This window comes from Loxodonta africana, chromosome 18 (genome assembly GCF_030014295.1).
Source record: "Loxodonta africana isolate mLoxAfr1 chromosome 18, mLoxAfr1.hap2, whole genome shotgun sequence".
Lineage (NCBI taxonomy): Eukaryota > Metazoa > Chordata > Mammalia > Proboscidea > Elephantidae > Loxodonta > Loxodonta africana.
The window spans coordinates 11,749,146-11,763,424 of NC_087359.1; the positions used below are offsets into that span (position 1 = coordinate 11,749,146).

General features: G+C 44.0%; 1 protein-coding gene across 2 annotated transcripts in view; it reads left to right on the forward strand.

The window, feature by feature from the left end:
• The window catches only part of NPLOC4 (NPL4 homolog, ubiquitin recognition factor), a 66,914-nt gene that overhangs the window by 5,570 nt on the left and 47,065 nt on the right, over window positions 1-14,279 (forward strand). For both annotated transcript variants that reach the window (XM_003417367.4, XM_023556798.2), the window contains exon 3: window positions 14,161-14,273. In XM_003417367.4, the coding sequence (XP_003417415.1) occupies window positions 14,161-14,273 (113 nt within the window). The remainder of the gene's footprint in view (window positions 1-14,160; window positions 14,274-14,279) is intronic.

Genomic DNA, 14,279 nt, shown 5'->3' on the forward strand with positions numbered 1-14,279 from the left:
CCCCTGTTTAGGACATTCAGTTTCGGAAAGGTGGTCCCTATCATGTTTCCAATAGCAGTGCTTAAGGGGCCGTTATAAGAAAGAAAGGAAAAAAAATTAGGTGCAGTAGACGGAGTGGAAGAGAACCTCTGAGTCTCTGAGACATTTGTACTAGCCCACTCTTTAGTCTTTCAGTAGCAGCTAACCACCGTCAATTTGCTGCTGGGGACAGAATTCTTGAGAGATCATCTGGGACCAAGATGAAGCATTTGGTAGCCGTTGCTGAGAAAATTGCGGGGGTATAATTAAACACCAGGAACATAAGAACTGCACGCAGGTCTTTACTTTCTTAGGCTCTGTGGTAGAGAAATTTCTTAAACGTAAATCTATGACAACTTTTTAGAGATGGTTTTGTTTTCAACTTGACACTTCTGTGCTTGGTATCAAACACAAAGTTGTCAGCAGGTTAAGTTCAGAAGGTTTCAGAAAACCCTAAAACTACAGACTTTGATTGGCTTCAGAAGCATTCCCCAAATTTGAGCTGATTGTTCCTGACCTGAGAAGGTGTGGACAGGACAGTTGTTACTGGAAGTGGTCGGAGTCGGTGAGGCATCACTTGGTGTTGACTGCTTCAACGCGGAAGGCATCATTAGCACAATAGTTGTTGCTTAGGAGATGCTTTTTTGGGGCTTTTTTTTAATAATTTTTATTGTGCTTTAAGTGAACGTTTACAAATCAAGTCAGTCTCTCACATAAAAACCCATATACACCTTGCTACATACTCCCAGTTACTCCCCCGCTAATGAGACAGCCCACTCTCCCCCCACCCTCTCTTCTCGTGTCCATTCTGCCAGCTTCTAACCCCCTCCACCCTCTCATCTCCCCTCCAGGCAGGAGATGCCAACATAGTCTCAAGTGTCCACCTGATCCAAGAAGCTCACTGCTCACCAGCATCCCTCTCCAACCCATTGTCCAGGCCAATCCATGTCTGAAGAGTTGGCTTCGGGAATGGTTCCTGTCGTGGGCCAACAGAAGGTCTGGGGGCCATGACTACCGGGATCCTTCTAGTCTCAGACCATTAAGTCTGGTCTTATGAGAATTTGGGGTCTGCAGCCCACTGCTCTCCTGCTCCCTCAGGGGTTCTCTGTTGTGTTCCCTGTCAGGGTAGTCATCAGTTGTAGGCAGGCACCATCTAGTTCTTCTGGTCTCAGGATTTTTTTTTTTTTTTTTTAATTGTGCTTTAGGTGAAAGTTTACAGCTCAAGTTAATTTCTCGTACAAAAATTTATACACGTATTGTTATGTGACCCTAGTTGCAATCCCTATAATGTGACAGCACGTTCCACCTTTCCACCCCGGGCTTCCCGTGTCCATTCAACCAGGTCCTGTCACTTTATGCCTTCTCACCTCTCATCCAGACAGGAACTGCCCATTTAGTCTCATGTATCTACTTGAACTAAGAAGCACACTCTTCACAAGTGTTATTTTGTGTTTTATAATCCAGTCTAATCTTTGAAGAGTTGGCTTTGAGAATGGTTTTAGCTCTGGGTTGACAGAGTATCCGGGGGCCGTGTCTTCTGGGGTTCCTCAGACCATTAAATCTGGTGTTTTTACTAGAATTTGAGTTCTGCACCCCACTTTTCTCCTGCTCCGTCAGGGACTCTCTGTTGTGTTCCCTGTCAGGGCGGTCATAGATGGTAGCCAGGCACCATCTAGTTCTGGTCACAGGCTGATGGAGTCTCTGGTTCATGTGGCCCTTTTGTCTCTTGGGCTAATTTTTCCTTGTGTCTTTGGTGTTCTTTATTCTCCTTTGCTCCAAGTGGGTTGGGACCAATTGATACATTTTAGATGGCCACTCGCAAGTTTTTAAGACCCCGGATGCCGCTCACCAAAGTGGGATGCAGAACATTTTCTTGATAAACTTTGTTATTCCAGTTGACCTAGATGTTTCTTGAAACCATGGTCCCCAGATCCTAGCCCAGCTACTTTGTCCCTCAAAGCGTTCGGTTGTGTTCAGGAAACTTCTTAGCTTTTGGTTTAGTCTAGTTGTGCTGACTTTCCCTGTGTTGTGTGTGGTCCTTCCTTTGCTTCATCTAAGATAGTTCTTGTGTACTATCTAGTTAGTGAGTTCCCCTCTCCCTCCCTCCCTAACCTCGTAACCTGTCAAAGAGTATTTTTTTCTGTATTTAACCCTTTTCTTGAGTTCTCTTAATAGTGTCCTTTTGTGACTAATTTCCCTCAGCATAATGCTGTCCAGATTCATCCATGTTTTGAGATGTTTCATGGATTCATCATTGTTCTCTGTCGTCGTGTGTAGGTACCATAATTTGTTTATCCATTCGTCTGTTGATGGGCACTTAGGTCGTTTCCATCTTTTTGCTGTTGTAAACAGTGCTGCAGTGAACATGACGTGTATATATCTATTCGTGTGAGGGCTTTTTATTTCTCTAGGATATATTCCAAGGAGTGGGATTGCTGGATTGTGTGGCACTTCTATTTCTAGCATTTTAAGAAAGTGCCAGATTGATTTCTGAAGTGGTTGTACCATTTTACATTCCCACCAGCAGTGCATAAGTGTTCCAGCCTCCCTACAACCTCTCCAACATTTATTATTTTGTGTTTTTTGGATTAATGCCAGCCTTGTTGGGGTGAGGTGGTATCTCATTGTAGTTTTGATTTGCATTTTTCTAATGGCTAATGTTCATGAGCATTTCCTCATGTATCTGTCAGCTGCCTGAATGTCTTCTTTGGTGAAGTGTCTGTTCATATTCTGCCCACTTTTTAATTGGATTTTTTGTCTTGTTGTTGAGGTGTTGCTGTATATTGTAGATTTTAGAGATTAGACTCTTACTGGACATGTTGTAGCCAAAATTTTTTTCCCAGGTTGTCTTTTTACTCTTTTGGTGAAGTATTTCTATGAGCATAAGTGTTTGATTTTTAGGAGCTCCCAGTTATCTAGTTTTTCTTCTGGTGTTTGTGCGGTGATAGTTATGGTTTGTATTCTGTTTATGCCATGTATTAAGGCTCCTGGCATTGTCCCAATTTTTCCTTCCATCATCTTTATCATTTATATTGAGGTCTTTGATCCATTTTTTGTTAGTTTTTGTGCATGGTATATGAGGTATGGGTCTTGTTTCATTTTTTTGCAGATAGATATCCAGTTATGCCAGCACCATTTGTTAAAGAGACTGTCTTTTCCCTGTTTAACGGACTTTGGTGGACCTTTGTCAAATATCAGCTCCTCACAGATGGATGAATTTACGTCTGGATTCTCAATTCTGTTCTGCTGGTTTCTGTATCCATTGTTGTACCAGTACCAGGCTGTTTTGATTACCATGGCAGGGTACTAGGTTCTAAAATCAGGTAGTGCGAGGCCTCCCACTTTGTTGTTCTTTTTCAGTAATGCATTATTTATCCAGGGCCTCTTCTTTTTTTTTTTTATTAAGCTTCAAGTGAACATTTACCATTCCAATCAGTCTGTCACATGTAGGTTTACATACATCTTACTCCCTTCTCCCACTTGCTCTCCCCCTATTGAGTCAGCCCTTACAGTCTCTCGTTTCGTGCCAATTTTGCCATCTTCCCTCTCTCTCTATCTTCCCGTCCCCCCTCCAGTCAAGAGTTGCCAGCACACTCTCCAGTGTCCACCTGAGTTAATTAGCTCACTCTTCATCAGCATCTCTCTCCCCCCTCACTGACCAGTCCTTTTCATGCCTGATGATTTGTCTTCGGGGATGGTTCCTGTCCTGTGCCATCAGAAGTTCTGGGGAGCATTGTCTCTGGGATTCCTCTAGTCGCAATCATACCATTAGGTATGGTCTTTTCATGAGAATTTGGGGTCTGTATCCCATTGGTCTCCTGCTCCCTCAGTCCAGGGCCTCTTCTTGATCTTACCAGTGGGGCTCAACTGCCAAGGCTTGGACCCCCTCCTTGACGAATCATTAAATGGCTTGTTTGACGGAAACGTTGAGGGGTCCAGCTGTGGACCTTGAATGACAAGCAGTTTGACATCAGCCCAGGTGGGGAGAGGTGCGTCACTGCTGATGCCTGGCAGGCATGCTTGTAGGACGCAGTTGACTGTGAGATGTATCCTGATGGCTAACAGTAGAAAGAAGACGTCTTACATGTGACCATTTGTGACCTGCTGTTTTTCACTTGACAAGAGGTTATGGACATGACTCTGTGTCAATAAATGTAGATATACATTGTTTTTTAATAATAAACCATTTCTCTGTCCACATATACCTTGTAAACTGTGCTTTAAGATGACCTTCCTCTCCCCTCACCCGTTTCTTAAAAATGTGAGCTGATACGGGAAATGTTGGCAGCTGACTCTTGTTTCTTCGCTTAGTAACCTTGAGAGCTGAGTTAATATGAGGCATTCTGTCTTCTGAAGAAGTTGATGTTTGCAAGTGTGATAAAATGACTTATGTCATAAATATCTCACAGAGCCTTAGAATTATCAGTTCCTTTGGGTTCATGAAATACTTCTCAAAATTCCTTCTCTCTGAATCATCAAAAAAGCTATGAGGACAAGTTCCTCTGTCTCTTTCGCTGTTGTCACAGCCCTGGAGTGAGTGTCTGCGTGCTCAGCCTATCCCCTGCCCCCGTGCACTCTTCAGCTTGCACTTCCGCAAGCTGCCCAAGCTCATCAGTCATCCAGGCCCTCCTGCCCACCATGGTAGGCACTTCTTACCTCCTGTGACTTGAGCCCTGTCTTAGTCATTTGGTGTTGCTATAACATAAATACCATAAATAGGTGGCTTTAACAAACAAAAGTTTATTCTCTCACATTCTGGAAGGCTAGAAGTCCAAATTCAGGGTGGCAGCTCCAGGGGAGGGCTTTCTCATCTGCTGTGCGTGAAGGTCCTGGTCATCAATCTTCCCCTAGTCGAGGAGCTTCTCAGCACAGGGACCCTGGGTCCAAATAATGCACTATGCTCCCGGGCTTCTTTCTTGGTGGTATGAGGTCCCTGTGTCTCTCTGCTCATTTCTGTGTTATATATCTCAAAAGAGATTGGCTTAATGGCCATCTAAGATGCATAAATTGGTCCCAACCCACTTGGAGCAAAGGAGAATGAAGAACACCAAAGACACAAGGAAAATATGAGCCCAAGAGACAGAAAGGGCCACATAAACCAGAGACTCCACTAGTCTGAAACCAGAACTAGATGGTGCCCGGCTACCACCAATGACCTCCCTGACAGGGAACACAACAGAGAGTCCCTGGTGGAGTGAGAGAAAAGTAGGGTGCAGAACTCACATTCTAGTAAAAAGACCAGACTCAATGGTCTGAGACTGGAGGGACCCCAGAAGACATGGCCCCCAGACTTTCATTAGCCCAAAACTAAAACCATTCCCGAAGCTAACTCTTTAGACAAAGATTAGACTGGACTGTAAGACAGTGAATGATACTTGTGAAGAGTGTGCTTCTTAGTTCAAGTAGATACATGAGACTAAATGGGCAGCTCTTGTCTGGAGGAGAGATGAGAAAGCAGAAAGGGACAGGAGCTGGTTGAATGGACAAAGGAAACCCAGGGTGGGAAGGAGGAGTGTGCTGTGACAGGGAGAGCAACTAGGGTCACATAACAATGTGTGTGTAAATTTTTGTATGAGAAACTAATTTGAACTGTAAACTTTCACTTAAAGCACAATTTAAAAAAAGATTGGCTTAAGACACAACCTAATCTTGTAGATTGCCTACCATCTCCTTAACTGCCACCAATCCCATCTCATTAACATCATAGAGGCAGGATTTACAGCACACAGTAAAATCACATCAGATGACAAAATGGGGGGCAGTCACAATACTGAGAACCATGGCCCAACCAAATTGATACACATATTTTGGGGGGACACAATTCAATCTGTGACAAGCCCCCAACAGTGTACGATTCCCTCCTTAGAACACATAAGCTTTTCTTTTTACACCGTGAGCTAAAATATAGGCAAAAGGTGCTTAAGATACATGCAGCCCAGTGACCTGTTATAAAGTGAAAACCCAGGTCAAGACTGCAGTCCCAGGCTCCAGAAGCCATCTGAGGCCCTGGTTCCAGCCCTGCCCCCTCCCCACCTTCTTACTGCCTTTCTCTTCACTGTGTGGATTGCCCCCTCCCCTTTTTTTAAAGTCTCATAACCTTAGTATGCCTTCCTAAACCCCTACATTTTAGCTTAGTTTTGCCTGTTTTTTGAACTTAACATAAATGGACTCACGCTATGTATTCTTTTTGTTATCCTTCACTGTAAACGGTAACCTTAGTTTCTGTTCCATACCGTTTCTTGTTTCACTCCAGTAATTATACATCAAGGTCACACCAGGTGTGAGCGTAAAGCTGTAAGGTTTTAATTCTGCACCTGTGAGGCTCTGCTAAGCTGTTTTTTTACACACTCTGTGCGTTATGTTAGATTTGTCGGTAGATAAAAATATCACAGAGTTCACAGAAACAGCCATTTTTGTAGGAGTACCACAAGAAAGCCTAACATATGTATCTCTGCATTCCTTCAAAATGGAATTCAACGTACATGAAATGCTACTGCTGGTTATCATATTTGAAAATGCAGTTCCATCTCATAGAAACCATGTATAAAATGTGAAACTCAGCCTTATAGTCACGTGGGAGTTAGGTTTATTTCATACTCAAAGGGGGCTGGTCGTATGGTCCTCACCCCGCTTTTTGGATTTTGTATTTATTTATTTATTTTTAGTCTAGGAGTGTTGTGGTCACTTTCATAAAGTTAAAGCTCCTGGTAAAAGATTTCTCATTCTTGGCAATAGTTTGCAATGCTTGTCTACAGAAAAGCATTTTATGTTTTTGTAGAATAAACGAAATATCAAAATTTGTTGGTTTGTATTTAAGCTATTTGACAGAAAAGAAAAATTAAAGGTATTGTTTTCAGTCTTCTATACAAGCAGAATGCTCCTTAGAAGCAAGGATGGCGAGACTACGTCTCACATACTTCGGACATGTTACTAGGAGATATCAGTCCCTGGAGAAGGACATCATGCTAGGTAGAGGGTCAGTGAAAAACAGGAAGACCCTCAACAAGATGGATTGTTACAGTGACTACAGTAGTGGGCTCAAGCATAATAACCATTGTGAGGATGACCCAGGACCAGGCAGTGTTTCATTCTGTCGTACATAGTGTTGGTATAAGTTGGAACTGACTCGATGGCACCTAACACCACCAGAATCATACCTTTTTTTTTTTTTTTGCCTGTGGGAAAACAAGTTTCATGGCCTTCATTTTCTGACGCTGTATTTTATTTTATTTATTTATTAATATTTTATTGTGTTTTTGGTGAAAACTTACACAGGAAATTAGGTTCTCATTTAACAATCTCTATACATATTGTTCACTGACATTGGTTATACTCTTCACAATAAATCAGCGTGCTTGTTATTTCTGCTTAGGTTGTTCTGTTTCTGTTAATCTAGCTTCCCTGTCCCCCCTTGCCTTCTCATCTTTGGTCTATGGTAAATGTTGACCATTTGGTTTCATCTAGGTGATTTTTTTGAGGAGCACGGTACTTAAGGGTGACAGTATTTATTTTATAAGCCAGCCTGTCCTTTGACTGAAAGGTGACCTCTGGGAGTAGTTTGAGTTCCAAGTTTAAAGAGTATCTCAGGGTGATAGTCTCGAGGGTTCATCTAGTTTCTACTGGTCCAGTAAGTCTGGCCTTTTTTTTTTTTTTAGGAATTTGAGTTTTGTTCTACATTTTTCTCCCATTCTACCTGGGACCGTTTATTGGGTACACGGTCGGAATGGCCGGTCATGGTAGCCGGACACCATCTAGTTCTTCTGGTCTCAAGGTAGATAATGTCATTGTTTGTGTAGACTGTTGGCTCTGTGGACCAGTTTCTTTTTGAGTCTTTGGTTTTGTTCTTTCTCCTTAGCTCTGGATGAATAGAGACAGATCAGTAATTGTATCTTAGGTGGCCGCTCACAAGTTTTTAAGACTGTAGATGCTACTCACCGAACTAGGACGTGGAACATTGTCTTTATGGACTGTATTATGCCAGCTGACTGAGTTGCCCCATAAGACTATGGTCCTAAGCCCTCAAAACCAGTAGACCCGATGAGATTCCATCTCACACCAGCAAGGCTGGCATTAATCCAAAAAACACAAAATAATAAATGTTGGAGAGGCTGCGGAGAGATTGGAACTCTCATACACTGCTGGTGGGAATGTAAAATGGTACAACCACTTTGGAAATCTATCTGGCGTTATCTTAAACAGTTAGAAATAGAACTACCATACAACCCAGAAATCCCACTCCTCGGAATATACCCTAGAGATACAAGAGCCTTCATACAAACAGATATATGCACACCCATGTTTATTGCAGCTCTGTTTACAATAGCAAAAAGTTGGAAGCAACCAAGGTGTCCATCAACGGATGAATGGGTAAATAAATTGTGGTATATTCACACAATGGAATACTACGCATCGATAAAGAACAGTGACGAATCTCTGAAACATTTCATAACATGGAGGAACCTGGAAGGCATTATGCTGAGCGAAATGAGTCAGAGGCAAAAGGACAAATATTGTATAAGACCACTATTATAAGATCTTGAGAAATAGTAAACCTGAGAAGAACACATACTTTTGTGGTTACGGGGGGGGGGGGGGGAGGGAGGGAGGGTGGGAGAGGGTTTTTTATTGATTAATCAGTAGATAAGAACTGCTTTAGGTGAAGGGAAAGACAACACTCAATACATGGAAGGTCAGCTCAATTGGACTGGACCAAAAGCAAAGAAGTTTCCGGGATAAAATGAATGCTTCAAAGCTCAGCGGAGCAAGCGCGGGGGTCTGGGGAACATGGTTTGCGGGGACTTCTAAGTCAATTGGCAAAATAATTCTACTATGAAATCATTCTGCATCCCACTTTGAAATGTGGCGTCTGGGGTCTTAAATGCTAACAAGCAGCCATCTAAGATGCAGCAATTGGTCTCAACCCACCTGGAGCAAAGGAAAATGAAGAACACCAAGCCCACATGACAACTAAGAGCCCAAGAGACAGAAAGGGCCACATGAACCAGAGACCTACATCATCCTGAGACCAGAAGAACTAGTTGGTGCCCGGCCACAATCGATGACTGCCCTGACAGGGAGCTCAGCAGAGGACCCTTGAGGGAGCAGGAGAGCAGTGGGATGCAGACCCCAAATTCTCATAAGAAGACCAAACTTAATGGTCTGACTGAGACTGGAGGAATCCCGGCGGTCATGCTCTCCAGACCTTCTGTTGACACAGGACAGGAACCATCCCTGAAGACAACTCATCAGACATGAAAGGGACTGGTCAGCGGGTGGGAGAGAGACGCTGATGAAGAGTGAGCTAATTATATCAGGTGTACACTTGAGATTGTGTTGGCAACTCTTGTCTGGAGGGGGGATGGGAGGATAGAGAGAGAGGGAAGCCGGCAAAATTGTCAAGAAAGGAGAGACTGAAAGGGCTGACTCAAGACGGGGAGAGTAAGTGGGAGTAGGGAGTGAGATGTATGTAAACTTATATGTGACAGACTGATTGGATTTGTAAACGTTCACTTGAAGCTTAATAAAAGTTATTATAAAAAAAAAAAAAAACCAGTAGACCAATCCCGTGAGTTGTTGGTTATATCTAGGAAGTATCCATAATTGTGCCCCCTGTATACTTTATTTTGTGCTTGAAAATACATGCAGCACACATAAACATGTTTATACATATGCCTGCAGTTATTCATATATGCCTTCTTCTACATATTTATAGGAAACCCTGGTGGCATAGTGGTTAAATGCTACGGCCGCTAACCAAAAAAGGTCAGTTCAAATCCACCAGGCGCTCCTTGGAAACTCTACGGGGCAGTTGTGTTCTGACTTATAGGGCCACTATGAGTCGGAATGGACTCCACAGCGATGGGGTTTTTTTTTTTTTTGGTTACATACTTATGCCTACTTATATATCTATGTAACCAAACACTTTTTTTTTTTAATACCTCAGATGAAGCTTTACAAAGCAAACTAGTTTCTCGTTAAACAGTTAATACTCATATTTTTTTGTGACACTGGTTGCCAACCCCACGACATGTCAAAACTCTCTCCTTCTCAGTCTTGTTGTTGTTGTCATTGTTAGGTGCTGATGAGTCACCTAACAACGACAACAACAAGATTGAGGAGGGGAGATAGTTGACATGTCATACTTGAATCTTTTCTCTGTTTATCATGATGTTGCTCACTGGTCCAGTTGTGAGAATTTTTGTTTTCTTTATGTTGAGGTGCAATCCATACTGAAGGCAGTGGTCTTTGATCTTCACTAGTCAGTGCTTCAAGTCCTTTTCACTTCTAGCAAGCACGGTTGTGTCGTCTGCATAACGCAGGTTGTTAGTGAGTCTTTCTCTCATCCCGATGCCCCATTCTTCTTCATATAGTCCAGCTTCTTGGATTATTTGCTTAGCATACAGATCGAATAGGTATGGTGAAAAGATACAACCGTGACGCACACCTTTCCTGACTTTCAACCAATCAGTATCCCCTTGCTCTGTCTGAACACTGTCTCTTGATCTCTGTAAAGGTTCCTCACGAGCACAATTAAGTGTTCTGGAATTCCCATTCTTCGCAGCGTTATCCATGATTTGTTATAATCCACATAGGCGAATGCCTTTGCGTAGTCAATAAAACACAGGTAAACATCCCTATCAGAGCAGTCAATGATAGTAGCCAGGCACCAACTAGTTGTGCTGGGCTCAGTCTGGTGGAGGCCGTGGTAGTTGTGGTCCGTTAGTCTTTTGGACTGATCTTTCCCTTGTGTCTTTGGTTTTCTTCATCCTCCCTTGCTCCAGATGGGGTGAGACCAATGGAGTATCTTGAATGGCTGCTCACAAGCTTTTAAGACCCCAGACACTACTCACCAAAGTAGAATGTAGAACATTTTCTTTATGAACTATGTTATGCCAGTTGAGCTAGATGTTCCCTGAGACTGTGATCCCCACAGCCCTTATCCCAGTAATTTGGTCCCTCAGGGAGTTTGGATGCAAGGACATATTTTTTTAGTTTTTTTTTTTTATTGTTGCGAAATTGTATGTTCCCCAATGACTTTTTTTTAATACAAATTTCCAGATAAATTGTTTATTCACATTGGTTACATTTATCACAGTTAGTGTTGTCTTTAACTTTGTCTGTACCCATCTGTTTGTGCTCAGACACTGGTCTTTGCTCTGCCCACTATTCCACACTCATTAGGGTTGCATTTCCCATCACCAAAAGTGACAAACCTCTGAGTTCTAAAGTGATGATATATTTCATTAATATTAATAAAAATACACAAAGGATGGGCATCAAGCACTCAAAATTGTTACAGTACATCTGATACAGAGTCTTAGCTTTGTCTTAAAGGTCTTTTCTTGGCCCCACTTTCAGAATGACAACATGAATCTATTTTATTTTTTCACTGGTAGCAAGCAGGGATAGTATATAAAGTTCGTCATCAAACTCTTTTTCTCTAACAGTAGATGCTTTTTAGGTCTTTACAGCTTAGTTCCACATTGGAGGATAAATCAGTCATAGGTAAAAAGCAGTGGAGCGAACGAGGCATGTGTCGTAGGTAAGCTCCTGACTCAGACCTGTGCCTGCCTGTTCGCTGGCCTCTTTTCTAACCTGTATTGTCTCTTGGAGGGATTTCCATGGCAAGTCTCTGTTTTTAAACCAATCACAAATTTTCATTTAATGGGATAGCTCTTGTACAATTTAGAGTGTTCAGCTTCGTACCCCTGCTCTGCTCCTCTCTCCCGTACTCTTCTGAGGATCGTCCTTCAGCCTTGCCTGCAGTGGAGGCTGCTGATGCCGCGCTCTCAGTTTTTGCTTACCGGCAGCTGTTTTTATCCCTGGATACGAAGGATCTAGCCACTGGATATAAGATTCCTCCCATTCAGCACTTTAAAGATGCCACTCCATTGCTTTCTGGTCTCATTGTTTTTCTTACGAGAAACCAATTCTGACTTGTATGTAAGGTGCCTTTTTTCATAGGTTGCTTTCTGGATTTTCCCTTTATCTTTGGTCTTCAGCATTTTGACTGTGGTGTGCCCAGGAATTGTTTTCTTTGTGTTTATCCTATTTTGGGGTCTGCTGAGCTTCTTGGACTTGTTAGCTGGTGTTTCTCATCCATTTGGGAAGTTTTCAGCCATCCTTTCTTGGGGACGTTTTTGCTCTCACCTCCTCCTGAGACTCCTCTCACACCTGCCTTATCCTTAGACCCTCCTGAGGCTCTGGCCCTCCTGTCACACCTCTGTCCCCACCTTTACATTCACTGACCTCTTCTGGCGTCACGAGGCCTCCTCCAGCCCCGGTCAGGGGTTTTTGTTTACCTACTGTGTTTTTCAGTTCTAGAATTTCCATTTGGTCTTTTTTTTTTTTTAATCATTTCCTCTGCTGACATTTCCTGTCTCTTCATTCACCTCTGTTTTCCTTGAATTCTCTGAATGTGTCTCTGTGGGTCCTTGGAAATACTTACACTCCAGTACCAGTTACTCTGGCATCCTTGAAGAAAGCGCTGCTGTCTTTTCAGCTCAGCCTCATTGGGAGATTGGCTTGTGCGTGCTTCACTGTTCTCACTGCTGTCCAGTGTGTTACTGAAGAAACGAACCCCTGTGTGGTTGTCCTCTCTCCGGATGGTGAACATTGGGGACATGTCTGGCCCTTGGTGGTTAGGAATAGTGCTGCTGTGGGCTCCCTGAGCATTTTGTTCACTTGACTTCCAAGGCGCCTTCCAAGATACCGTGTCCTGTAGTTTTCTTGCTGCTGTACTGGCTGTTTTTCCTGGTTTCCTTTTTGGGCCCCCTCTTCTTCCTGACTTCCTATTATGGGGCCAGGGGCTGTGCTCTGACCCCTTGGTTCTGTCTGCATCATCTCAATGATTTTTTGACTTCAGAAGCTGCCTATTTACTGAGCTCCTTCAACGCAGACAGAGCTCCAGCTCTGGCCTCTCTCCTGGGCGCCTGGAGCTTCTACTAAGTTTGATGGTCATCTCAAGTCTGGATGTCCCATGGAGCCCTGGTCTTGCCCTCCAGGCTTTTCCTCCTCAGCCTTCATGGTCCCCTTCTGCCCATTTATTCAAGCCAGAAATCTGGCCTTGACTCTGGTGTCCATCCTTCCCGCCCCTCATCCCATCTGTTATCAAGGGCTGTAGGTGACACTTGCAGAGTAAGACCCGGACGCTGTGCTCCCTTCTGTATCTCCATTGTCACTGGCCCAGTCTAAAGCACCCTCACCCCTGCCGGAGCTCCTGACATGCGTCCCTGCTTCCACTCTTGCCCAGCCGAACCCTGTTCCCACCTGTCCCAGAGTGGGGCTTTAGACGCAGGACAGGCTCAGTGATGCCCCAGCCCTCAGCCCTTGGTGGCCCCCACTGCTCTTGGGATGGGATACAGACTCCCCTTCCCAGCCGCTGGGTCTCCGTCTGCAGTCTCCTTGCCCTGCTGTACTTGCTCATGTCCTGGCTTCTCTGGGCTTTCTGGCCAAGCCCTTCCTGCTCCCCGATGTGGTCCTGGCATCTCCTGTCAGTGGTGCTCTTTCCAGCTGTCAGTGGCCTGGAGTATGCTCCCGTTTGGGTCTCTGCTCAGGTGTCCTCTTGGAGAAGCCATCTCTGACCGCCCACCCAAGGCCACGCGTTCTCTGCCCTGCTCCTCTGTTGCAGCACTGCCCTCAACCGCCAGTCTCTCTTGTCTACTCTGTTTCCCGCATTTGACAGCAGGAAGCTTGGGGGTTCCAAGCACCTAGCACAGTGCCAGCACAGCAGATCCTTGTTACTGAATTCATGGCATCCTCCCACACTTCATTTTTCTTCTCTTGTCAGGTTTCAGAATTGCACTTAGGTTTTTAGAATTCATTTCAAAAGTAGAGTTAACCTTCCCAGACGTGGCCGTGACTGTCAGCCTGCTTCACACTCTTCCGTGTGTCCTACTGTCTGTCTTCTGCACAAGCGCCTTGCTTCTCTTGGGCCACCTTTCTCATTTTAATCACCATCGGTGTGAGCAGTACCATTTCCCCAAAGGAGAGCGAAATAGCAAGAGGAGTCCAGTAAACGAGGGGCAGTTTCTAAATCCACGGTGCCGGGGACTGAGTCCCAGCAGTGCCTGCCATGCTTGTTGTGTATGTAGAGATACTGACGTATTTCACTAAACCCCTGTTGTTTTGGGCTTGTTTTAGGTTGCAAAAGAATTTGGCTTCCAAAACAACGGCTTTTCAGTTTACATCAATAGAAACAAGACGGGAGAGATAACAGCATCATCCAACAAGTCCCTCAACGTGCTAAAGATCAAGTGAGT